Source organism: Pelophylax lessonae (genome assembly GCF_965119305.1).
Source record: "Pelophylax lessonae genome assembly, chromosome: 3".
NCBI classification, from domain to species: domain Eukaryota; kingdom Metazoa; phylum Chordata; class Amphibia; order Anura; family Ranidae; genus Pelophylax; species Pelophylax lessonae.
This window is the reverse complement of record NC_138770.1, coordinates 268,575,580-268,601,188: the sequence shown is the minus strand read 5'-3', so window position 1 is coordinate 268,601,188 and position 25,609 is coordinate 268,575,580. Positions and strand designations below refer to the sequence as shown.

Genomic DNA, 25,609 nt, shown 5'->3' with positions numbered 1-25,609 from the left:
CCCCCCTTTTTGGGATAAAGGTATTATACAAATGCCTAGAAACTGCCCATTGTAATTCCTCTGTCAAGTTAAAGTGTTTGTGTAACAACTTTCATACCAGACCCCTTATCAGAGCATGCAGCCTGGCAGGTCAGGAAAAGGAGGGGACAAGCGAGAGCCCCCCTCCCGAACCATACCGGGCCACAAGCCCTCACCCCCAAAGCACCTTACAAAGCTTCCATGTTGATGGGGATGAGGGCCTCTTCCCCTCAACCATGGGCAATAGTTGTGGGGGTCTGCAGGCGGGGGACTTATTAGAATCTGAAAGCCCCCTTAAAAAAGGGGGTGCCCCAAGATCATGTCCCCCTCCCCCATGTAAAGGAGTAGGGGTACATAGTACCCCTACTCATTCATCTCAAAAAAATGAATTGTAAAAAATGACGATAGGCAGTTTTTGACAAGTCCTTCACCAGGTGGCACCACCCCTTTGTGATGTCACTGACCTATCATGCCCCGGTTGGTGACGTCACATTTTTTTAAGAACTGGTAGACAGCGGCACAGGCAGACTGCAGGAGCCTTTGTCTGGAGCGGAGCGTTTAATTTTTTTTCTTTTTTTGTGTGGTGGCGGTGGGCAGCGATGGATCTACACCAGGGGACATTTTTTTTTTTTTCAAATGAAGCACTTGTCAAAAACTGCATACTGTCATTTTTTCTTTTTTTTTGCGAATGAGTAGGGGTACTATGTACCCCTCATAAGCATGGGGGCCCCTTGTTAAAGAGGGCTTCCACAATTCTAATTAACCCCCCCCCCCCACCCGCAGACCCCCACAACCACCGGCCGCTCACGGGGACAAAGTGCTTTGGAGGGGGGGCATGTGGCCTGGTATTGTTCAGGAGTCACACGCTCCCTCTCCCCCTTTCCTGACCTGCCGGGTCTGGTATAGATTTTGGGGAGAACCCCATGCCATTTTTTTTTTTTTTTTTGTGGGGTTCCCCTCAATCCTTACTAGACCCGGGAAAGGATTGGGGGAGGACCCTGCACCATTTGTTTTCCTAATTATTTAATTGCCGGCATTGCTATTATTCTTTTAATACATGTAGCACTATTCCCAAGGGAGCTTCTGACGGGTTCCCCTGGGTTACCATTAGCAACAACAGAACATTCAGACATGTTTCCAAGTGATTTTACCTCAGACAAGGACCAGTCCAGTTTCTTTGGTTTTAAGGTTTTATTAGGAACTTGGATAGGAGAAGGGATGAGTGGGATACTCCAACAGAACTAAACTATGCACAATAAGCAGGACGATCTGATAAATGCTGATAAACGCTGATTAACCGCTTCCATACAGAGCAGTTAGACCCCCTTCCTGCCCAGACCAATTTTCAGCTTTCAGCACTCTCACACTTTGAATGACAATTGCTCAGTCATGCTACACTGTAACCAAACAAAATTTTTATCATTTTTTTCACACAAATAGAGCTTTCTTTTGGTGGTATTTGATCACAACTGGGGTTTTTTTTTTCGTGATATAAGCAAAAAAAGAGCAAACATTTTGCAAAAAAAACACTTTTTTTTAGTTTCTATTATAAAATTTTGCAAAAAATTAATTTTTCTTCATACATTTGGGCCAAAATTTATACTGCTACATATCTCTGGTAAAATTAACCCAAATTAGTGTATATTATTTAGTCTGTGTGAAAGTTATTGAGTCTAGAAGCTATGGTACCAATTACTGAAAATTGATCACACCAGATGTACTGATGGCCTATCTCCTTTCTTGAGGCCCTGAAATGTCAGAACAGTACAAATGACCCCTTTTTGTAAAGTAGACAGTCCAAGGTATTTAGTAAGAGGCATGGTGGGTTTTTTGAAGTTATAATTTTTTCCCACAATTCTTGGGAAAATGAAGAAAAAAATGTTTTTTTCCTTTTTTTTTTTTTCCCAAAACGTTGTCAATTTATAAGCTATTTCTAACACATAGCATGTACACAGCAAAAATGACACCCCAAAATTCATTCTGCTACTCCTTCTGAGTATGGTGATACCACATGTGTGAGACTATTACACAGCCTGGCCACAAAAAGAGACTCCACGTCCAAGTAGCACCATAAGGCGTTTTAGGAGCATAAATACACTTTCTTACTACCTATCACACTTTTCAAGGCCCTAGAGCACCAATACAATGGAAAAGTCCACAAAATGACCCCATATGGGAAAGCAAACACTCCAACGTATATTCTATGAGGCATTATGGGTCCTTTGAACATGTCATTTTTTTCCACAAGTTTTTGGAAAATGTGGGAAAAAAATAAAAACTTTTTTTTTTTTACACAAAGTTGTCAATTTATAGGATATTCCTAACACATAGCATGTACATAGCAAAAATGACACCCCAAAATACATTCTGCCACTCCTCCTGAGTATGGCAATAACACATGTGTGGGACTTTTTCACAGTCTAGCCATATAGAGGGGCCCAACATCCAAGGAGCATCATCATGCATCCTAGCCACTTGCCTAGGCCTATTTTTGACATTTGGTGTTTACAAGCTAAAATCAGTTGTTTTTGCTAGAAAACTACTTAGAACCCCAAAACATTATATATTTTTTTTAGCAGAGACCCTAGAGAATAAAATGGAGATTATTGCAATATTTTTTATCACACCGTATTTGCACAGCGGTCTTCCAAACGCAATTTTTTGGGAAAAATTTTTTTTAATTAAAAAATAAGAAACCAGTAAAGTTAGCCCAATTGTTTTCCATAATGTGAAAGATAATGTTACGCCGAATAAATAGATACCCAACATGTCATGCTTCAAAATTGCGCACGCTCACAGAATGGTGACAAACTTTGGTACTTGAAAATCCCCATAGGCGACACTTTAAACATTTCTACAGGTTGCTATCTTAGAGTTACAGAGGAGGTCTAGGGCTCAAATTATTGCTCTTGCTCTAACGATCGCGACGATACCTGACATGTGTAGTTTGAACACTGTTTACATATGTGGGCGGGGTTTCCGTATGCGTTCGCTTCTGCGCGCGAGCTCGCGGGGACAGGGCGCTTTAATTTTTTTTTTTTTTTACTATTTATTTTATTTATTTTTTATTTTTACACTGTTTTTAAAAAAAAAAAAAAAAATTGATAATTTTTATTTCTATTACAAGAAATGTAAACATTACTTGTAATAGAAAAAGGCACGACAGGACCTCTTTTTTTGTGAGATCTGGGGTCAAAAAGTCCTCAGATCTCACAAGTACACTAAAAGATAGAAAAAAAAAATTTAATAAAATGAAAAAAAAAAAAAAGGGACCTTTAAACTGGTTGCTATGCAACGACGTTTGCCGTAGCTCCGGTCCTCCAAGACCATAGAGTCGAGTGAGGGCAAGCTTGCCCTCACTCGACATCCTGTCTGTGAGGATCTGGGACCGGATCGTTTTCCCCGCTGCCGGCGGGTCCGGTAAGCGGGGAAAAGGACCAGAATGCGGCGGGAGGGGGGGGGCACCTCTTCCGCCACCCCGGAAGGGTGATCCCGCGGCAAATCCGCCGCTGGGACCACCCTTATCGGAAAGCCAACCGTCCACCGTTTAAAAAAATACCAGGGTTATGGCAGCTATCTGCTGCCATAACACCGGTATTTAGGTTTAAACGGAGGACGTATATAAACCTTTTTGGACTTAGACATGGTGGCTGTATGAAGGGTGACAGGTACTCGGGTACTTTGCTGGGCAGGTGACAGGTACTCTGGTACTGATGAGCAAGTGGCAGGTACTCGAGTACTCCGATAGGCAGGTGACAGGTACTCGAGTACTCTTATGGGCAGGTGACAGGCAGGTGATGGGTACTGATGAGTAGTACTGATACTGATAAGTGATACTGATACTGTACTGATGGGTACGGATGATCAGTACTGATACTGATAGGTACTGAATGGGTACTGATGGGTACTGATGAGTAGTGATGGGTACTGATGAGCAGGTGGCAAGTACTCGGGTACTTCAGGTGTCGGGTACTCTGATGAGCAGGTGGAAGGTACTCGGGTACTCTGATGGGTAGGTGACAGGTACTCGGGTACTCCGATGACAGGTATTTGGGTACTCCGGTGACGGGTACTCAAAGTACCCGAGTACCTGTTATCAGAGTACCCGAGTACCTGTTATCAGAGTACCCGAGTACCTGTTATCAGAGTACCCGAGTACCTGTCATCAGAGTACCCGAGTACCTGTCATCAGAGTACCCGAGTACCTGTCATCAGAGTACCCGAGTACCTGTCATCAGAGTACCCGAGTACCTGTCATCAGAGTACCTGATGGGCTGGTGACAGGTACTCGGGTACTTTATTGGGCTAGTGACAGGTGCTTTTTATTGGGGGGGGGGGCAATCAGTGTGGTTGGGGTGCACTGTACTTGGTAACTAGCTGTTACCACAATCTTCTCCTCACACAGGATAAGTGTGTGAGGAGGAGAACACGGTGACAGCTAGTTACCGTGTTCTCTGATGACATTTGTGACCGGCTGTGATTGGACACAGCCAGTCACGTGGTAAAGAGCCAATTTCATTGGCTCTTTACCTAGATCGGGGATGGGCTCTGTCCGAGGGACGAGCCTCGTCCCCGATCGCCACGCTGCGCGCCCCCGGGGGGCGCGCATTAAGGAAGGAACGAGCGGCTCGCGCTGGAGCCGCTCATGTGATCGGCTGTGATTGACACAGCCGATCACTTGGTAAACAGCCAATTTCATTGGCTGTTTACCTTGATCGGGGTTGGGCTCGGGACGAGCCTCACCCCGATCGCCGCACTGCGCGCCCCCGGGGGCGCGCAGTAGCGGGGAGATCCGGGCGCCGTCATATGACGGCGGCCCGGATCGGTAAAGGAATGTTGCCGACGTCATTTTACAATGACTCGGTATTGAAGGGGTTAAATGCTGATTAACGCTGTTTGAGCTAGTAATGGCTAGGCTGCTTACTGTATTTCACCTTTGACTGGGAAAGAGTCCTAATAGCTTCCTAAGGTACTCCTTTCCTGAGGTACCTGACTTTAATAGCAGACTGCACTACTGAGCATCTTCAGGGCCCTTCCTGGCACCGGCTTTAACCCCTTATCTTCAGGGCTTCACAACTTGGCACCCCCCTTACTACAACACACTGGGTTAGCTGGCTCCTTGATCCCCTTGATCTCTCTGGAGTGGTCCCCTCTCTTAGGCAGACCCCTGGGCAGGTGCTTAAGTATGCACAATACTGTTTTTCCAGAAGAATCATGCCTAGCAGCTCCACTTGGTCAGCACACACTGGATCCTTTGCAGCACAGCTCAACCCCTGGTTCCTAGGCTGACTGCATGGACCACCTTCCTCAGCAACAGGAGGAGAGACAGCCGTCACCCTCCTCCTGGGTCCTGGCTTCGCGCCCAAAGACACCCTGTCACATGCTCCTTCCAGATTTATTTCCAATCCCCGAATGCCTTGCAGCAATTTTCACCCACCGGGACAGTCCTAAACCCTGGTGTGTGATTGGCTAGGTTTCCTCCACTGACCAACAAGGTCCCTCATTGGATACAGTGGGGAGACTCCCCAGACTCAACAGAACACACCTGGAAACATGTGACAGGCTAACTGACAGATCAGACCCTCCTGATAAGCAGAACAGGGTCTCAAATATATTTTACCTAGCACCTACTTAGCAGGGTGCTACATCCACCCCCCCCCCCCCCCACCAAAAATAAGCCATGTCCCGTTAGCTCTGGAATTCTTCTGATGACTCATCGGTTGTTAAGTATGCAGTGGCCACCCACTCCTTAACAACCATGACAGTTACTAGTCGTTTCGGTTGCTGGCAGCTGCCCGCTGCTTAAAAACCAGCTATTGGCAGCTTTTGTTAAGGACGCTGGCGGTAAATTACCGTAAAATACTGTATGACTTTATAAAATAACTCATGCGGTATTTTTAGTAGTGATTTTTCTTTTGAACACTGTGTGGTATTTCATGCATGCTTGGTGAATGGAGCCCATTGTGCTGTTTTTAAAAAATGAAGATGCAAATGTACAACTGCAAAGATGTAATCTGCCTTTTCATTATGGCAGATTGTTGCTGTAAATAACTTGGACAAGGTCCTTTGGACCCTTATTTAAAAGACAAAAGGTAGTGATTCATAGAAAATTGTAAAAGAATTTCCGTTGACATGACTGTCAATATCTGACTGATTGCCACATCTTGTTATTAAGAAAAGCTATGGCCCTATCATATAAAACACAAAAATAATTATGTGAGCAAATCTGTCCATTATGCAAAATTTTAAATATATTGTGTGATTATATTGTGTTTTTTTCTTTTTGTAGAGCAACTTGGCACATTATTTTGGTCTCAGTCACCATTTGCGAATCTTGAACTTCATTTCAAATTACTTTGATCAAGTGGATCCTGAATCATCTACCAATGTAAAAGTCACAGATACTGCGTTTGATGGCGTGGAGGTCAGAATCTTTGAGCCTGATACAGGACCTGGTGGGGCATTAAGACGCCTCATTATTTTCATCCATGGCGGAGGATGGGCCCTTGGAAGTGCAAGTATGTTACCATTGGGGAGCTAATGTTAAGGGAGTGACATAATTTATCTCTTTGGTGCATGATGGGACCTAGGAAGTGCCGTATAACTTTAACTACATAACATGTAGTAGTACATGGGTAATGCATGGATTGTAAATAGCATAGAAAAAAGATCTCCATTCACACTACCGCGACTTGTCAGCCTGACAAGTCGCGGTCCATGCAGTGCTACAGGACCCGTTCTAATAGGAGTGACACAAGTCGCTCCAACTTGGAAAAAGGGTCCTGTACTACTTCGGGGCGACCTCGGAGCAACTTGCATAGACATTCATTATATGAAGTCCGTGCAAGTTGCGCTGCACGCGACTTCACAAGTCGCCCCCGAAGTCGTGCCGCTTCAGTGTGAATGCGGTCATAGAATACAGACCAAAGCCATCTATCAAATTTGCAGGTAGCAATTTTTGGGATTGGGAAGCAGGATTGGATTGCACTGATTTTTTATGACTGACCCTTAATATAATAGAGGAAAAACATTTTGGAACTGTTCCAGAGTCAGAAAACATTGCCTGTAATGATGTTTGTCTCACATTGTGTAAGCACCTGGCTCCTGGAGAAATTTCTTTGCAGGGATGCCTGTCCTTTCCTTGTCTCTGAACTTCGGCGCTGCAGTAGTTACCAGCTTCAAGTCTTTGTCTTCAGGCAGAACTGATGGTCCAACAGGGAAACGGCCCCTCCTTTCTCCTATTCCATTGAGAAAAGTTCTTTCATTTTAGTGTCAGAAATTGAGAGCCAGGAATAGGACAGGCATCTCTGCAGTACAGGATCCAGCTGCCTACACAACATGGGACATAATTCATTACAGGTAAGTGATGTGAGAGCTGTAGAGATTTTTTTTGTTCATTCAAACTTCATCTTAAAATCTTTGAGTACATATGAAATACAAACTGGTTCCGACATACATATTTATTAAAGATTACTCTATCTCAGAAACACACTGACAACTGATGTTGACTTTGATAACACTGACAACTGACGTTGACTTTGGTATCAAATCATGCTGAACATAAGAATCCTTTGCAGAATGTTTTAAATTACTGTGAGGGATTATGCTAATAAATTCTAATTCATCACATGAGATTTAAACATTTCCTGTAATAAAAAGTTAATACAGTGAGTATAAGTGAAAAACTCCTGCCCTACCAACTGTGTTCTAATTTAGAAGAGTGGTTGTATGGGTTGTGTGAAGGAATAATCGGCCAGGAGTATAATTGTGAATTGTGATTATTCATATCTCCCAGCTTGATATTTATCTGTTAAAACCAATATCCTGCTAATAAAATGTCTAGAAGTGTGATTGCAGTATGGCTGACTTCTTATGGGCCATTGCTATGTATATGACTAGTTACATTGCTTGTGCTTGTTTTAGGAGCAAGGTCCTATGACACTCTGTGCCGGAGGTTTTCTGAAGATGTGAATGCCGTTGTCATTTCTATCGAGTAAGTCTGAACATTGGGCAGCCAATTCATTCTGCATGCTTGTTTGTCAGATCAGAGTACAAATATTCAGCGACTGCAATAATTGACCTTTTCACATGCATCGTTTCTCTGGTGTATGTTGGGTGTGGTGGTCACTAATATGGCTTACCAAAAGTTGGCCTTGACCTCCAACACTCTGCCTGCAATGATGCAAAGTAAAAGCATTCATTTGAGACATTTAACTCTTTTGCAGCCAGGCCCTTTGCTGTACTCTTAACCTCAGGTGGCCAGACCATTTTTACAACTTTTCACTTTTTTAAATATTTAATAAGCTTTCAAACTTTGGAAAAGAAAGCACAGGACTGGTAGAATGAGAAGATCCTGCTACTGATAGTGATGGCTGCGTAAATGTTTTTTAAGGCAATATTTTCAATAAAAATAACTTTAAAATCATTACTATTTATTCAGTTATTAAAGAAGATGTTACAGCCAAAGCTCATTTGGCTAATCTTCTCCTATGGGTCACAGGAGTGCAGTTCGTTTTGCACTGCTGTGACCTGTTTTCAGCAAAGAGCGGGTTGAAGTCCACTCTCTGCTGATGTCAGAGTCGGTCCAGGCTCCGTGTCATCACGACCACAGTGTCAGGATCCACCTAGATCCCTGGACGGACACCTGACTCAGCCTTTCAGCGAGCCACTGAGAGCCTGAGCCAGCTGCTCCCACCCCCTCCACAGCCCAGCGCTCCAGTGAGCGAGGGAGGGGGCAGAGTAGAGAGCTGTGACTAACAGTCAGCAGCTTTCTGCTCCCGAAGCTGTGAGAACTGAGTGATTGGCAGTATTCAATTGCTCGGTTCTTAGTGTACAGGTGTCGGGGGACAGATGCAGCATCGGACCCATGCTGCATACACCTAGGTAAGTATGAATTTTAAAATAACATACATCTCTTTTAAATAACAATTATTTTGTAAATTTTTAATAATGCTTTTTTACAGAACAGTGGAAATTGAACATAAGCAAAACTATGAATAAGCAACCAACATTATAAATCTGGGGGTTTACTTCACACTTATGGCTTGTAGTAACGTTGATCTACATTACTTGATGTGCACTTCATTGGTGTGCATTGCACTAAAATTATTTTATCACAACGCTGCATGGCCAGGCATCATGATGTACTGCTGCATATAGTGTTTAATGCATGCAATAAATAAAAGTTGTAAAAAGAAAAAAAATTAGGCATCATGGTAAATCGACGTGTTGTGGTACACTGCAAGGCATGCATGTTAGCAAGGTGCATTAAATGGAATCACATTGCACAAACAAGAACAAGTGTTTTTGTGCACTGCGGTAATGTTGTGCATAGCCCCACATCCCAGAGATACAGATAAGGTTTTTCTTTAAAAAAAAAAAAAAAGAAAGTAGATGTATGTATGTACATATATATAATATATTGTATATACATTTTTTTTTTCCAGTATTATTATATAATATATATAAATTATTATTTTCTTTTTTTTTTTTTTATGGGAATTTATGTTTACTTTCTCATAATGGCTAAATGAATGCTGGGTGATTAACACTAATGTTCATTAAGGACAGACAAAGGATCAGAAAAAATGCCAATCCTCTGCTTAGCCATCCAGAAAGTTTGGATCCTCTTCCTGGGCACTGGCCAACTTCTTTCCTACACACTAATTTAGTATGAGTACACAGTAAAATAAATATACACTCCCCAGCAGCTAGTAACACTAACTAGGCAAGTTAAAACCTACAACACCAAAACAGCCCTACCAAAACGTTTCCAATTTTTAATCAGAGTCCATACAATCAAAATCAAAAGAAATAGTCCCAATATGCAACCATGTATGCTTTCTCTTTGAATCTTCACCAGATGGAAAGACCCTTTTATGTATCCGGTCAAACAAAGCTTTTAGTGATCAAACTGAAAATGCATCTTGTCTTTTTTTTATCCACTCCATCTCTTCTTTATATCATCACCTCATTCCAGTGATAGACATATAAACAACTACGAAAAAAATAAAGTACATAGTATAGTATATTCCAAACATTGTCACCAGTCCAACTGAATTGTGCTTACGTTCAGGTGAATATGTGCAACCAACTCTGTGTTCTTCTGTGCACATCACTTCCCATTTGCCCATCTACTCTTACCCAATAATAATTATAATCTTGCACATATCATATGACCTGTTATTGGGTAAGCCTAGATGGACAAAGTGGAAGTGGTGTGCATGGAAGAATTGGTGGCACATATTAACTTGAATATAAGCACAATTTAGTTTGATTGACGACATTGATGTTTGAAATATACTACACTATATACTTTTTTTTTGTTGTTTTATATGTCTGTTGCACCCTCTAGTGTGTGCTACCAATACCATATCTTGGCCTAGGCCAACAAGGCACTTTGCAGGGGGGGGGGGAGGGGGGGTGACAAAAAAAAAGCCTCCCCCGCATGAAAAAAACAGCCTCTGCCTGGTTCCTGCACGAAAAGAGTCCCCACCGCTTGTGCTACACTTTTTTCAGTCTTATGGGCCGGACTGGGCTGGGTGGTAGGGAGCTAGGAGAAACAATGGTCTGGCACCCCCCTAAAGTGGCCGCACTGCTGCCAGTATGATAATACTGGCTGGCGGCCGATGACTGGCCTGACGTTTTGACAGACCGGTGGCCGCACTTAATACAAGTGTCAGCCGCCAATACTAGTAAGTGTGGCACTGGCAGCAGGTCTTACACAGTCTCCACCACTGGAAGTGCTTTGTTATCACTTAGCACTGGCAATTGTTCTGACATCAGTTTGAGATGTTTCAGTGATCATTCAGAATTCATTGACAGGTGCAATTGACCTCCTTCTGACCTGCATTTACCTGTGCCTAATGCAGTGTTTGCATTTCAATAGACTTGCATAGGTATGGAAAACCTACTTGAAGCAAGCAAAAGCCTCTCAACACAGCTTGGGGTCCAATCACACCAGCCGCTGTGTTGGTGAAGCCTAAAGACGAAGGGGTGTGGTTTGCAGATGATGGGGGGGGTCATAAACAGGAAGAGGTGTGGTCTTTGCAGGAAGGGGTGGGTCATATTTAAACTAGGGGGTGCACGAGTTTATTCAGGCCTAGGGCAGCACAAAAGATAAATACACCACTGTGTGCTACTAGAATTAGAGTAGGCTATCGTCTGGCCCAGGAATAAACCTGAGTCACTGAATCTGGGTCAGGGTTATTAGTGGCCAGGGCTGGATGACTCATCCTGGCAGCTCTCTGGTGCCTCCCCCTGTTTCTAGAATGTTGGAGAACATTTTAGAAGATAGTGGGCAGAGGCTAGTGGGCAGAGGCTAGGAAGGGTTGCTTTGAATATTTAGGGGCCCTTAGCAAATCCCCAGGTTGGGGGCCTGACAGAGAACTAAGGAGCCCTAAATAGAGATGAGTCATGTTAGAGGGAGGTCAGCTGGAGAGTGGGGGAAGCAGTACTAAGGAGAGGCTGTCGGTGGCCCTTAAGGGACCCCTAACTGGGGAGGGGTTTTACCTCGGGCTGAGCTCAGGAGGCTAGCCTGGAAGGATCACCCATAAGAGGCAGTTGGAGGGACCCTAAGCAGAGCGAAACATTGAGTAGATCAGCACAGTACAGGGACAGACAAGGGGAGAGACGATCAGCTGTAGCAGTTCTCTCTTGAAGACAGCGGTGTGACAAGTCTTCATCTAACCTTGCCCTGGGGAGTCTCCATGTTGGTGTCAGTTGGGAGGACTGAGAAATGAAAGCAAACTAGGTGGGCTGGTGGCAGCTAGACGGGCTAGTATTTCTGGAAGCCGTAGAACTGGGATTAGTGTCTATTGAGAGGCAGAAGGTGGTGAGTGATGCTGTTCACTCCACATGTGATACTTTACCAAGGGACTGCAAGTTCCTAGCCTGTAATGGGCTGTTGCTGAACTAACTAGAGACTGTTAGTTCCTCCAGGAGTGAATCAGAGGAAGCTGTACAAGGAAACCATGTTTATGCAGGTGGATGGAAGAAGAGGAATATGTAAATAGGGAGCAAGTTGTCCCTGGTTTTGATTGTTGAACCTTTTTTGGGCATCCCATAATCCCTTACCCTTGTCTGAATAGAGACACCGGCTGTGACCAGATGGAAAAGCACACTGTCTGTGAAAAGCCGAGCCCAACGCAGCCTCGGCACTGGCAGATGGAGGAATTCCAGCCGGCACTAAGATGGAGAGCACACAGGGCCCAGGCCGCAGAAGGACCAGGAACAGGAGGGGGCTGCAGTGGCATTTACTAGACCTGATCAGCTGTATTTTCCTGCAGTAGCTGAATGCCAGCATGAGGGGGAGAAACAGCCTTTCATCTGCATCAGGAAAATATAGTTGATTGGGTCTAGTAAATGCCACTGCTGCCCTCCTGTCCCTGGTCCTGCTGCCCAGGCCACCTGAAGCATGAGCGGGGTCGACACTGCGACCCCCCTATTGCTACACCCATAAATCTAAACCCAAAAACATATATATGTAATATTAACTTGATCTCTGGAAGATACACCCCTTCATGACCAGGCCATTTTTTTAATGGCACTGCGTTACTTTAACTGACAAATGCATGGTCGTGCAACACTAAACCCAAATGAAATTTATGTAATTTTTTCCCATGAATATAGCTTTCTTTTGGTGGTATTTGATAACCACTGGGTTTTTTATTTTATGTGCTATAAACAAAAAAAGACTGACAATGTTGATATATACAGAACTCTAGTTGGAAGGAGATTCATAACAAAACACATCCACTCGTGCCCAAATCTGCCAAATTTGTAGCAGCTGGTGTGGTGGAATCAGAGTGCATGGTGTAGCTTTCTGCAATAAAACATATCTAATAGAAAAAAATCTAATTCTTTCATAAATTTTGTGTTAAAAAAAAAACAATCCACAAAAGCGTATATTGATTGGTTCATGTAAATGGTATAGCGTCTTCAAACTATAGTATATACAGGAATTATTTATTTTTATACTAGAAATGGTGGCAATTAGGGACTTATTTGACACTTTATGGGAACCAGTGACACCAATGAAGTGATCAGTGCTAAAAATATACACTATACTCGATCACTGTACTAATGACACTGGCTGGGAAGGGGTTTAAACATCTAGGGCTGATGTGACTGAAAAGTGGGTGGGCGTACTTCTGACGTGTTTGAATCTGACAGAACAAAACCCCCATTAATTACCTGAGGAAGCCATTTCTGGGCGAAACATGTTGGAAGTCATTCTGTGAAATATTCATGGTTCTATTAACATTGCATAGACCAAGTTAGGACAACCAAGGATTTGGTGCCATATTATTAGTGTTAGGATTTTGGATTTAGAATATTGTTACTTATGAAGGGGTTAAGGTTCTGTATTGTACCTGGAAGGAGCATCTGATATATTTTATTGTGAAACAAGGGGTGGATGCATCTCTATTGTGTCTTTTGGAATGTGACAACTATGGAACAAAATAGTCCTGGCTCTTGATCTAAGAAGAGCTCACTGTCTAGCACAGATGAAAGAGTTTACAAATCCAGTCCAGTCTGAATATCCTACTTTCACCGCAGACCTTTCCATCAAGCATAGGTGGAACCAGATACTTCAGTCATGGTGTTGGAATAGAGAAGGCATACAAGTCATCACAGAGTGAATTTATTTTATGAAAAGGTTAAAACTATAAAAAACAAATATAATCTACCATATGCCTGACACCTTTCATCAAAAACATCTTTAGAGACATTCCATGAACCTATGAAGAACATTTTCCATGGTTCCCTGTATATTCCCTGCAAGGAAAAGTTTAGAAATATAATTTTTCTAAATATTTGAAATGAAAGCCAATGTATAATGGGTGTCCTTGTTTCACACCGGTTTGGATATTATGTGACAATAAATTTACATAGTCTATAAAATCGATTTACCATTTAACCATAGTCCTTATGGATTTTACCCTTTTAATTTATTTCCAAAAATACAGTTTGGTTTGTTCCTTGCATAGTACGTTGAGTTATTTTTTTACAGAGCAGCTAAAGATTAAGAAATTCTTGCCTAATTGAGTGTGTTTGCAGCTGACAAAACAAATTGTTCTGGTAATCCTCTTAGTAAAGCATGTGAAGGTTTAGATAAATTTCACCTCTAGGCGTGTTTTGGTTGAACCTAATTTAACTAGACGTGACATCCCTACAAAGGCCATCTTTTTTCTGCAGTAATCCTCCAGGACAGCACATGAGAGAGCGAAAGAGAGGCTCCACCCACCTAAAACTGGAAACGCATCATCCAGAATCAATAAAAAGCGCATAGTAACTTTTTAAGCATTTGTGTTTTCTCTGGGCTAACAAGAACATCAAAACTGTTTTTTTTTCCCTCCTTTCATTTGTATTAGTTGCAGAGGCCTTCCTGTGTATGCTCCCCCATGATTTAAGGGACAGTGAGCCTGAAGTATTTTGTTTATCTGGGGTTTTCCTGGCAAGGATTAATATTTGTTAGTATGCCCATCACCTTCTCCATTTTTGCAAAAGTTTTCTTCTTTGTCGAGAACCCTGTAGGCATAGAGGCTCTTGTTAAGCCCTCACTTTCTCAAATTTGGTCAGGGTCCAGGGCCTCCTCTGTGTTATCTCTGGGGGTAGTCGCGGAGTCCAAGGTGACCAATCGAGTCCCCTCTGTATACGGCTGTGTTGTGAAAGGTTTGTGGCTGTCAGCATCCCAGGGCCCCTCTGGGGGTGGGAGAGGACGAGCATGGAGCAGAGGAGTCCAGAGTTTCATGCTCAGTAGACATATTTCTGCTGAGCTAGTTAACGCACTAAAGTGTGGAGGCCGGGACAGAGAGCAGCCTAGTACAGCACTGACCTCCACAAATGGATTTGCATACACCCTTGCACCAGCATCTGCAGTCGCCATGGTGGGAGCACAAGCGGGTGAAGGATGGTGTCGAAAGAAGACCCGAACCTTCCCATAAACCCTGTGGTTGCAGCAGACATGCTGTGGTCTGCAGTGCTACACCATGCACTCTGATTCCACCACACCAGCTGCTACAAATTTGGCAGATTTGGGCACGAGTGGATGTGTTTTGTTATGAATCTCCTTCCAACTAGTGTTCTGTATATACTGATTGCACTGGTTACAGCCTCCAGGATAAAAGGTTTGCCATTTCTTCTTTCTGTGTCATCGGTTTTAGTCGTTAAGACCTTATGAGGTGGAAAACTATGCCGATCTCCCACCTGTATGGTCTAAGTAAATCTACTCCTGTGTAACGCAGTGTATTGGCTCTACTGGATAGATGTATAACAGATTGGTAGCCAGTGACTTGGTTATACCTAGGATATGTTTTAATTCTAACTGCCTGCTTTGTGGCATAGGCCTGAGGGGCATACTTATTTCTACTTGTTGGGTCTTTCTTGATGAATACACCACAAACGCTGACCTCATGTTTTCTGTAGTTTGCTCTGTCTCTTTTTGTATTTAAATACACATCATTGAAGTTGGTTCACTTATGCGTGTATTATTTTCTATATGCAGCTTGTATTGTTTAATCATAATCCTGCACATGGAATAGATAACTTAGGATCAATACCTCTAACTGCTTAGGTTTGATTAGGTTATCTTTATGCTGCAGCTCTTACCTCATATATGAAATTCACAACCTATTAGTTTGTATTTACAAAATTTTTTATTTTTTTACAGTAAAAAAATACAGATTAACACTGGCCTTGTTTTCTACAGTGGGCTTTAGCTTTATGTATTAATTTACATACACAGCATTGGAGTCCCGTATCATTTTGATTATATTCAGGTTGTATTCATACTTACATTTGTACATGGAATAGATGCCTCAGGGGTTCTGGCCACTTAGGTTTCATGCAGAAGAGAATCAAGTCGCTCCCTATGCCCGAAACTGGTAGGATTATTGGACACGGTTCCAGTAATCTACCAAGTGAGAACATTTTAGAAATCTTCTTAGTAAAGCATTTAACACATAAAGTAACTTAAAAGTTTTCACCATCATATATTACCAAAAGTATTGGGACACCTGCCTTTACACCCACATGAACTTTAATTGCATCCCAGTCTTAGTCCGTAGGGTTCAATGTTGAGTTGGCCCACCCTTTGCAGCTATAACAGCTTCAACTCTTCTGGAAAGGCTGTCCACAAGGTTTAGGAGTGTGTCTATGAGAATGTTTGACCATTCTTTCAGAAGAGCATTTGTGAGGTCCGGAACTGATGCGGATGATAAGCCCTGGCTCACAGTCTCTGCTCTAACTCACCCCAAAGGTGTTTTATCTGGTTGAGGTTAGGACTCTGTGCAGGCCCAGTCAAGTTCCTCCACCCCAAAGACTAAGACTTGAATGCCATTAAAGTTCATGTGCATGTAAAGGCAGGTGTCACAATACTTTGGTAATATAGTGTATGTAATAGTATAAATGTATTTTTCCTTCAGTTTAAGGTTACAACATTAGGCCCTTTTCAGATCTTTTGTGATTACTATGCTCTTTAGTAGTGCGTCTGTACCAAAGTCTAAACATCTTTCATTACTTATGTAAATGGATCACATGTTTGGGGGTATGGGCAATGTTGCAGCATGTTGATGTATGTTTTCTTTAATCTCTGTCTGTCTGGGACAGTCCCTGCATTTGGGGGGGGGGGGGGGTGTCTGTCTCCAGCAAACAAACACCCCTGGCAATGTCCCCAGCTATCCCTCATCTGAATGTTTTTCCCTGCTTGTTGCTTATAGTCAATAAATTGTGTTCTTCAGCACAGCAAATCTGTTTGATGGAGCTTGAAACTGAGGAAAGCCCCTCAAACAGGCCATCCAGACAGCAGACTGGAGCGCAGTTCTAGTGAATCTTAGTAACCAAGATACACCGCTATGACTATCTGCACCTATTGGAGCCCATAAGATAGAGACACTAGGAGATCCATGGACATGAGTCGCCTGAGGAGGTGACACACCCTAATGAGCCTGCATTTACATCCCTTGCCCTCTACCTGGCAGGCCAGTTACCCACTACCACCCGCATGGTTACCTACTCACTCCCCACAACAACCCCCTAACATCCCATAATAGTAATTCTGTGAAAGTTCATAACCACCCCCTGGTAATATAATAATTCTTGAATTCTCCATTATAACTTTTGTTGCCCTTTTTTAATTTTCTTAGTCACCCCATTACTACCCTTGTAACACCATAATAATTCATACTTATACCTAAATGAACCTTATCACTGCAAATTAATTCATGGTAACCTTATAACTACCACTGCCACGCCATAATCAACCCCTTTAAGTTCAGCTTTATGGCCCTGCAACAGCCTAATAACATCCTGACACCCAGTAATAACCCTGAGGACACCCTCTTATTGCTAGGTAACACCACGATACCCAGTGATAATCTTGGGGACACCCTTTAGAACTCTAAAGAGTTGCATGCATGGCCAATGATATGAGGGTATAGGCATACCCCTTTATGGGAGGCTGCCATTGCAGTCCCTTACACCATTGCTAGAGGTTACTGCCAATGACATCAATGCTGTGGTTTATTTTACTCCTACGCTACAAGTGATTAATAAGAAAGCATTACTCACTTTATTGGCCACGCCACCTGGTGGTTGGTAGGTGGTGCTCTGTGCACTAAATTTTTCTTTTTGACACCATGGAGGTTTTCTTCTTAACAATGCTTACATAATGTATGTTGGTGCCTCTTATTTAAACTGTTTATTTTGTCATGTATCTTGAATGTCTGCCTCTTGTTACAAAAATCTTTGACTGATTGTTTGCGAGCATGACAAAAATGAGAGCTTGATTTTGTGGGTTTGGCTGAAAATAGGGGCAGGTTTTGTGTGGGTATGGTCAGTAGATTGTCTTCAGATTTCGTTTTGTAAATCTGGTAACCATATGTTGATAATGTGCCATGATTTTTCTCTCACTTGAACCTTTATTCACGACTTTGTATGTTACAGAGCTAAAAGTAAAATGTATTTTATAAAGCAAAAACCTCATAAAAGAACATTGTGCAGCAATTCATTGTGAACAATTATTCTGTTACTGATTCCGGCACAGTTATCTGCATAACTTAACTCACATCAGCACGATGCACTTTCATGGTGCTAGAGTAGAGTCAGACTTCGGGCATCAGACAGGACACCTGACATTTGTAAAAGTTATAGTTCTATCATTATATACCCAAAACCTTCCTGCTTTAGAGCTGGTTCACACCATGCTATGTGATCCGGGTGCAGTGCGATTTCAGTCCATTCATTTGAATGGGCTGGAATTACACTGGACTGCAGCAAAAGTATTGCATGCAGTACTTTACAAAACGCAACCGGATTGCATGGTGCTTCTGTACCATGCGATTCAGTGTAAAGAAACACATAGTGTTTGCAACTTGTGTTTGGGGTGTCATTCGCAATGCATTGACACCCGCTGCAGATCACAAGTGCAGTGCATTTTGAATGTGGTGCGGGAATGCTCACAGAATGTAGGTTTCTCCTGACGTGTTCTGATGTGAACTGGACCTAATAGCTCATCTTTTTGCAGGGGTATGGTAGCATGGGCAGGGCCGCTGATAGGGGGGGGACCACCAGCCCTCTTGTAGGGGGCCCGAGCACACAGGGGGGCCCACACAGAGAGGGGGATTAATGATGGACAACAAATACAGAAATCTTCCTCCAGCACCTGAATCTGATCTCTGTCCCTCTCCCTGCAATCCGCTTTTATCTGCTGAGAAAGAGACCGTTGTTCCTCACTAATCCCCCTCCCTTTGTGGGCCCCCTCCATGCACTGGCTCTAATGTTATCTCTTCTCAGGAGTTTATTTGTAACTTTGTTTCTCTCCCTCTGTCTCTCTGATCACTGAGCTCCAACTGCCCAGCCTGTATATTTTTTTCATCTCATCTTCATTTTTATTTATTAACATGTTTTTTTTTTTTTTTTTTTTTTTGTAGATTTAGCAGGAATTATGTGAGTTATGCTATATTTGTGTCTGCTAATAGTGATTTTGTTGTAATTTTAGCTAAATATATCTTTAATATTTTCTTGGGGGGGCCCTGCCAGGTAGTCTGTATGGGGCCCCGCAATTTCTAACAGCAGCCCTGAGCATGGGTATATAGCGTGTATATGTGTCTGTATATTTTAAAACGTATACGTGTTTTAATTGTATTTTTGCTCTTAGATACAGGCTGGTACCAAATGTTCATTTTCCAGAGCAACTGAATGATGTCTATGTGGCCACAAAATATTCACTGCTGCCAGAGGTGCTTGCAAAGTACTCTATTGATCCAGAAAGGATTGCCATATCAGGAGATAGCGCTGGAGGAAACCTGGCCGCTGCTGTGTGCCAGCAGGTAACTTTTTGATGTGCTTCTGTTTGTTTTTCACTGTGATAATATAAATTGATTTACATGTGTGCAAACAAATAGGAAGACCGTAGCAAAACAATTGTATTGTGTGCATAAAATTACCCTTCTGGCTGTATTTTTTAATGTATTTACCTTTTCATACTTTACCTGTGCCAATAGGTAATGTACGAACTTAGAAATGGAAATAAATGGAGCTTTAACAGGCATTTTTACTTTTAGTTTGGGACCTGTGCGCAATTGCATTTCACAGATGTGAACCATTAAAGAGGTTGTGTGTGTGTGTGTGTGTGTGTGTGTGTGTGTGTGTGTTTATATATATATATATATATATATATATATATATATATATATATATATATATATATATATATATATATATATATATATATATATATATATATATATATATATATATATAAAATTTATTTATTTTTTTTTAAATAATAAAGATGTTATATGTTCCTGCTCTGTGCAATGGTATTACACAGAGCAGCCCTAAACCTCCTCTTCTGGGGTCCCCTGCTGGTGCTGTCCTCTCCTCCTCCTCTTCTGTGTCTGCTTCCATAGCAAAGCTTACTAAGGGGGCAGACCTGCAGGTTCATTCCAAGCTGGGCTACATGTGCCAATTGATACACACAGTGCAGATTCTGTTGCTGTCTCTGAGCCTGTGAGAGGGAGAGAGAACAGCATTGCCACTCTTGGGCACAGCGCTGGATCGGGCTCATTTAAGTATTTAGAGGGCCTGGGGGGAGCTGATCATGGAAGGTTTTTTATCTTCAAGTAGAACTATGGGCAAAACACATTTTTGCATTTTGGATAGAGTAAGGGAGGGTTATAACCCCTGTCAGATTGGTTTTTGCCTTCTCTGTCCCATTGCAGAGATTTCCCTTCACTTCCTGTCCCATAGCCAAAAAGGAAGGGAAAGGAAATCCCTTCAAATTAAGGGAATTCTTTGGGCACCCTCAGGTCACCAGAACTAGTGTTTCCATTATCTATTACTTTTCTGAGGATAAACCAAAATGTGGGATTTTCTTTTAATTTTACTTTGACTGATAACGGTAAACAAGAGAAATAGAGAGGGTGAATCAGCAATAAAAACTGACAAGCGTTCTAATCCATCTCCACTCTACCAAAACTAAAAAAAAAAAAAAAACTTTTGTCTTTAGTTCTACTTTAACCACTTGCCGACCGCCAGCAGTACATACAGTATCTCACAAATGTGAGTACACCCCTCACATTTTTGTAAATATTTTATTATATCTTTTCATGTGACAACACTGAAGAAATGACACTTTACTACAATGTAAAGTTGTGAGTGTACAGCTTAACAGTGTAAATTTGCTGTCCCCTCAAAATAACTCAACACACAGCAATTAATGTCTAAGGCACTGGCAACAAAAGTGAGGACACCCCTAAGTGAAAATGTCCAAATTGGGCCCAAAGTGTCAATATTTTGTGTGGCTACCATTATTTCCCAGCACTGCCTTAACCCTTTTGGAGTTCATCAGAGCTTCACAGGTTGCCACTGGAGACCTCTTCCACTCCACTATGATGATATCATGGAGCTGGTGGATGTTGGAGTTGGATTACTGGAACCATGTCCTGTGGTCTGATGAGACCAAGATAAACATATTTGTTTTAGATGTCAAGAGTGTGTGGCGGCAACCAAGTGAGGAGCACAAAGACAAGTGTGTCTTGCCTACAGTCAAGCGTGGTGGTGGGAGTGTCCTGGTCTGGGGCTGCAAGAGTGCTCCCGGCACTGGGGAGCTACAGTTCATTGAGGGAACCATGAATGTTAACATGTACTGTGACATACTGAAGCAGAGCATGATCCCCTCCCTTCGGAGACTGGGCCGCAGTGCAGTATTCCAACATAACGACCCCAAACACACCTCCAAGACAACCACTGCCTTGCTAAAGAAGCTGAGTGTAAAGGTGATGGACTGACCAAGCATGTCTCCAGACCTAAACCCTATTGAGCATCTGTGGGGCATCCTCAAATGGAAGGTGGATAAGCGCAAGGTCTCTAACATCCGCCAGCTCCGTGATGCCGTCATGGAGGAGTGGAAGAGGACTCCAGTGGCAACCTGTGAAGCTCTGGTGAACTCCATGCCCAAGAGGGTTAACACAGTGATGGAAAATAAAGGTGGCCACACAAAATATTGACACTTTGGGCCCAATTTGGACATTTTAACTTAGGGGTGTACTCACTTTTGTTGCCAGTGGTTTACACATTAATGGCTGTGTGTTGAGTTATTTTGAAGGGGCAGCAAATTTACACTGTTATACAAGCTGTACACTTACTATTTTACATTATAGCAAAGTGTCATTTCTTCAGTTTTGTCAGATAAAAAGATATAATAAAATATTTACAAAAATGTGAGGGGTGTACTCACTTTTGTGAGATACTGTATACTGCAGCAAGTTGGCTCTGTCCCACGCAACGACGTAACTATATGTCGTTTTGCAGGACCGCTAGTGGGGGCGCATACACGCGCTGATTGGCTATAGGGGGAGCCAATCAGCGGGTCCGGTAGCCGCGATGTCCGCCGGGCACTTGCGATCCCTCCCCATGGAGAAATGACGGCGGTCTGCCGTTGTAAACACGGCAGACCACTGTTCTGTCAGTCATGAACACAGGGATCCCGTGTTCCTCCTATTTACAAACACAGGTCTCTGTGTTCATTCAGCAAGCCAATCCCCCACACAGTTAGAAAGCACCCCCTAGGGACACATTTAACCATTTAATCGCCCCTGGTGTTAACCCCTTCCCTGCCAGTGTCAGTACAGTAACAGTGCATATTTTTAGCACTGATCAATATACAATTATTGGGATTTTTTTATTAAAAATATGTAGCAAAATACATATTGGCCTAAAATTATGAAAAATTTGATTTTTTACATTTTTTTAAAAAAAAAATTTTTAAATTGGGAATGTGTTATAGCAGAAAGTAAAAAATATTGTTTCTCGTACGTTCATTGACAGACACCGCTCCTGTCAATGTTGACCATTGGGCTATGCTGCCCCCTACAGGAGTAGGACACTAGGCAGAAAAAAATTCTGGCTACACCCATGAGCAGTCCCCGGGGTTATACTCTCTCTCTGCTATAGTCACTCAGTTTTTTTCCTGCCTAGTCATTAGGAAGGACCTAGTTCCTTGCTTGGATCTTTGGTCCTGGCAAAATTTTTTAAATAGAAAATTTCTTCCTCCTGGATTTTTGCTGTGAGATCCACAGTCAACTGCCAGACTGGGCAATGGGTTGGATAAGCTAGATCCAGTAGTCACCTCAGTCTGGCCAGCGAGTGCGTGCAGGCCTCAGCTCCACGCTAGGCTGGCCGCAACATAGCCCCACTGGATGGGGGCTGGTCCTGCAAATTAAATGTCTTGCGAGGTCTCATAAGACCTGGCCTCGGCCTGAGTCGCAGCGTTCCTCCTGGCTGACAGCCCCCCCATTTCAATAGAGAGGAGGATTTGTCTGGAGCAGTGCTACCTGGTTCATAGTATGGTGAGTAGCTGTCCCCCCTCTATCCCTGGAGGGTTTTGGGGTGAATGTGAGCTCCTCCTTGGGATAGTCAGACCCCCGGGTTCCTTTCCTTCCCGCAGGCACCCTCCCTCCTTACCAAGTTCCTCATCCTTCCCCTCCGCCTCCCCAACAAGACAAATGGGCCCACAAAGTTATTCAGTCCGGCTACAAGTTAGAGTTTTGCTCACAAAACGAGTTCAGCTGCATTCTGAATTTTCAGAAGTCTGTCCTGGTTCCTAGATTATTTGGGCCTGACTCTGGACTCGGCTGTAGCCAGAGTGCTCCTTCCTCTGGACAAACTCTAGAAATTGCAGGCTGCAATTCGTCTCCTGCTGTCCAACAAATGGTCATCCCTCTGGACTTGCATGCGGTTGCTGGGCCTGATGGTATCTATCTTCGAGGCGGTTCTGTTTGCACAGTTCTATAATAGGTCCCTGCAAAGGGAGTTTCTGACCAAATGGGGCAGGATTCTGCAGTCTCTGGACAAACTGATCCGGCTGAGTCGGGGAACAAAGGAGTCCCTGATATGGTGGCTTCGCTCTTTGGCCCTTCGGCTGGGAAAATCCTTTCTCCCCTTGTATTGGAGAGTGGTCACCACGGATGCCAGCCTGTCGGGCTGGGGAGGCGTCCTCGGCAAACATTCTGGTCAGGGGATCTGAACACTGGAAGAGTCCAAACTATAGATAAAATGTACTGGAACTCCGAGCGATTAGACTGTGTCTGGATCATTAGACAGGTCGTTCTTCAGGGATGCCCAGTGCGCATGCAATCGGACAATGTCATGGCCGTGGCTTATGTCAATCACCAAGGGGGCACAAGAAGTGCCCTGGCAGCTCTGAAGGTAGCCGGCATTCTAAGGTGGGCAGAATGATTCATTCCAGCCCTCTCCGCCGTACACATTCCCAGGGTGGAAAAATGGCAGGCGGATTGGACTAAGGAGAGTGGTCCCTTCATCCGGAGGTGTTTCATCAGCTGTGTCTCAGGTGGGGCACCCCCGAAGTGGATCTGTTGGCAACCTTGCTCAACAGAAAGGTGCAGAGGTTTGTGGCTCGGTCAAGGGATCCTCTGGCAGACGCCACAGACGTGCTGGTGGCCCCGTGGGGTCAGTATCGTCTGATCTACGCCTTCCCTCCTCTCATGCTTATGCCCAGACTCCTACTCGGGATCGAGGCAGAAGGGATTGCAGTCATCCTAGTGGCACTGGACTGGCCTCACTGGGCCTAGTACGCTGATCTAGTGCAGCTGGTCGCCGACGTTTCTTGGAAGCTTCCTCTGAGGAAGGATCTGCTGTCCCAAGGACCAATCTTCCATCCTGCTTTACAGTCTCTGGCTTTGATGGCTTTGCTGTTGAACGCCAGGTACTAAAGGATAGAGTTTTGTCTATGTTGGTGATTCCTACGTTGTTAAAAGCTAGGAAATCTACCTCTAGTAAGATCTACCATCGTACGTGGAAGACGTACATTGCGTGGTGTGTCTTTTAGGGTTCATCCTCGCTCCTTCTCGGTGGCTCATATCTTAAGCTTCCTTCAAGGAGGGGGTTGAACAGAATTTGGCCTTGAGTACCATCAAGGCCCAGGTCTTAGCCTTGGTGGTCTTTTTCCAATGACCTTTGGCCACACACTCCCTGGTGCGTACCTTTCTTCCGAGTGTCTGACTTTTGGTTCCCCCACTGCTGGCTCTGTTGCTGCCTTGGGACCTTAATTTTGGTGCTTTCGGCTCTACAGAAGCCTCCCTTTGAACATATTCAGGAGATTCCCCTGCTTACGCTGTCCTAGAAGGTGGCCATCACTTTTGCGTGCAGGGTGTCAGAACTGCTGGCGTTATCTCCTGTTTGGTGATTAACAAGGATAAGATGGTGCTTCGCTTCTGTCCGTCATTCTTTCCTAAGGTGGTCTCTGACTTTCATTTGAATGAAGACATTGTGTTGCTATCTCTGTGTCCCAGGCCTAAACATCCAAAGGAAATTGCCTTGCATGCGTTGGATGTGGTCCAGGCAATTCGGGTGTACCTGGCAGCTACAGAGTCTTCCAGGAAGTCAGATTCTCTATTTGTGCTCATGTATGGACCTCCGCAAAGGGTTGTCCAGTTCCTCTGTGACCATTTCCGGATGGATCAGACAGACAGTGGTTCAGACCTATTCCCTCAGGGGTCAGGTTTCTCTTTTCCCTGTCAAGGCGCATTCTACTAGGGCGCTTAGTGCCTCCTGGGCTTTCCGTCATCAAGCGTCTTTTGAGTGATGCAGGTTTGCAAGGCCTGGTAATCGGTGCACACTTCCACAAAGTTTTATAAAGTGGATGTGTTGGCATCTGCAGATGCTTCCTTTGGCCGCAAGGTTTTGTAGGCTGCTGTTAAGAGGACCTGATCCTCTTTGGGGGTGTATTGTTTTTTTGAGGTGGGCTTCAGTTGTTTTAGTTGAGCCCCTGTCGACTGGTTGGCTACTGTTTTAACCTTGGCAATTTTTTGCTGTTTCCCTCCCCTCATGTTTGACACTGCTTTGGGACGTCCCAATAGTCAAGATTGACAGGATCTGTGTTTGTCAATGAACGAAAGAGAAAATGGGATTTTTGGCTTACAGTAAAATCCATTTCTCTGATGTTCATTGACTGACACAGCACCCACCCCTCTGTGGAGTTATAATTCTCCTGACATTGCTTGTAACAAAATGTTATGACTATAGCAGAGAGAGGGCGAAAACCCCAGGGACTGCCCATGGGTGTAGC

General features: G+C 43.6%; 1 protein-coding gene across 1 annotated transcript in view; it reads left to right on the top strand.

Annotated features, from left to right (window-relative positions):
• NCEH1 (neutral cholesterol ester hydrolase 1) overlaps positions 1-25,609 on the top strand; it is a 64,613-nt gene that overhangs the window by 22,428 nt on the left and 16,576 nt on the right. The window contains exons 2-4 of the mRNA XM_082249870.1: positions 6,308-6,536; positions 7,942-8,011; positions 19,178-19,349. Of these exons, the coding sequence (XP_082105996.1) occupies positions 6,308-6,536; positions 7,942-8,011; positions 19,178-19,349 (471 nt within the window). The remainder of the gene's footprint in view (positions 1-6,307; positions 6,537-7,941; positions 8,012-19,177; positions 19,350-25,609) is intronic.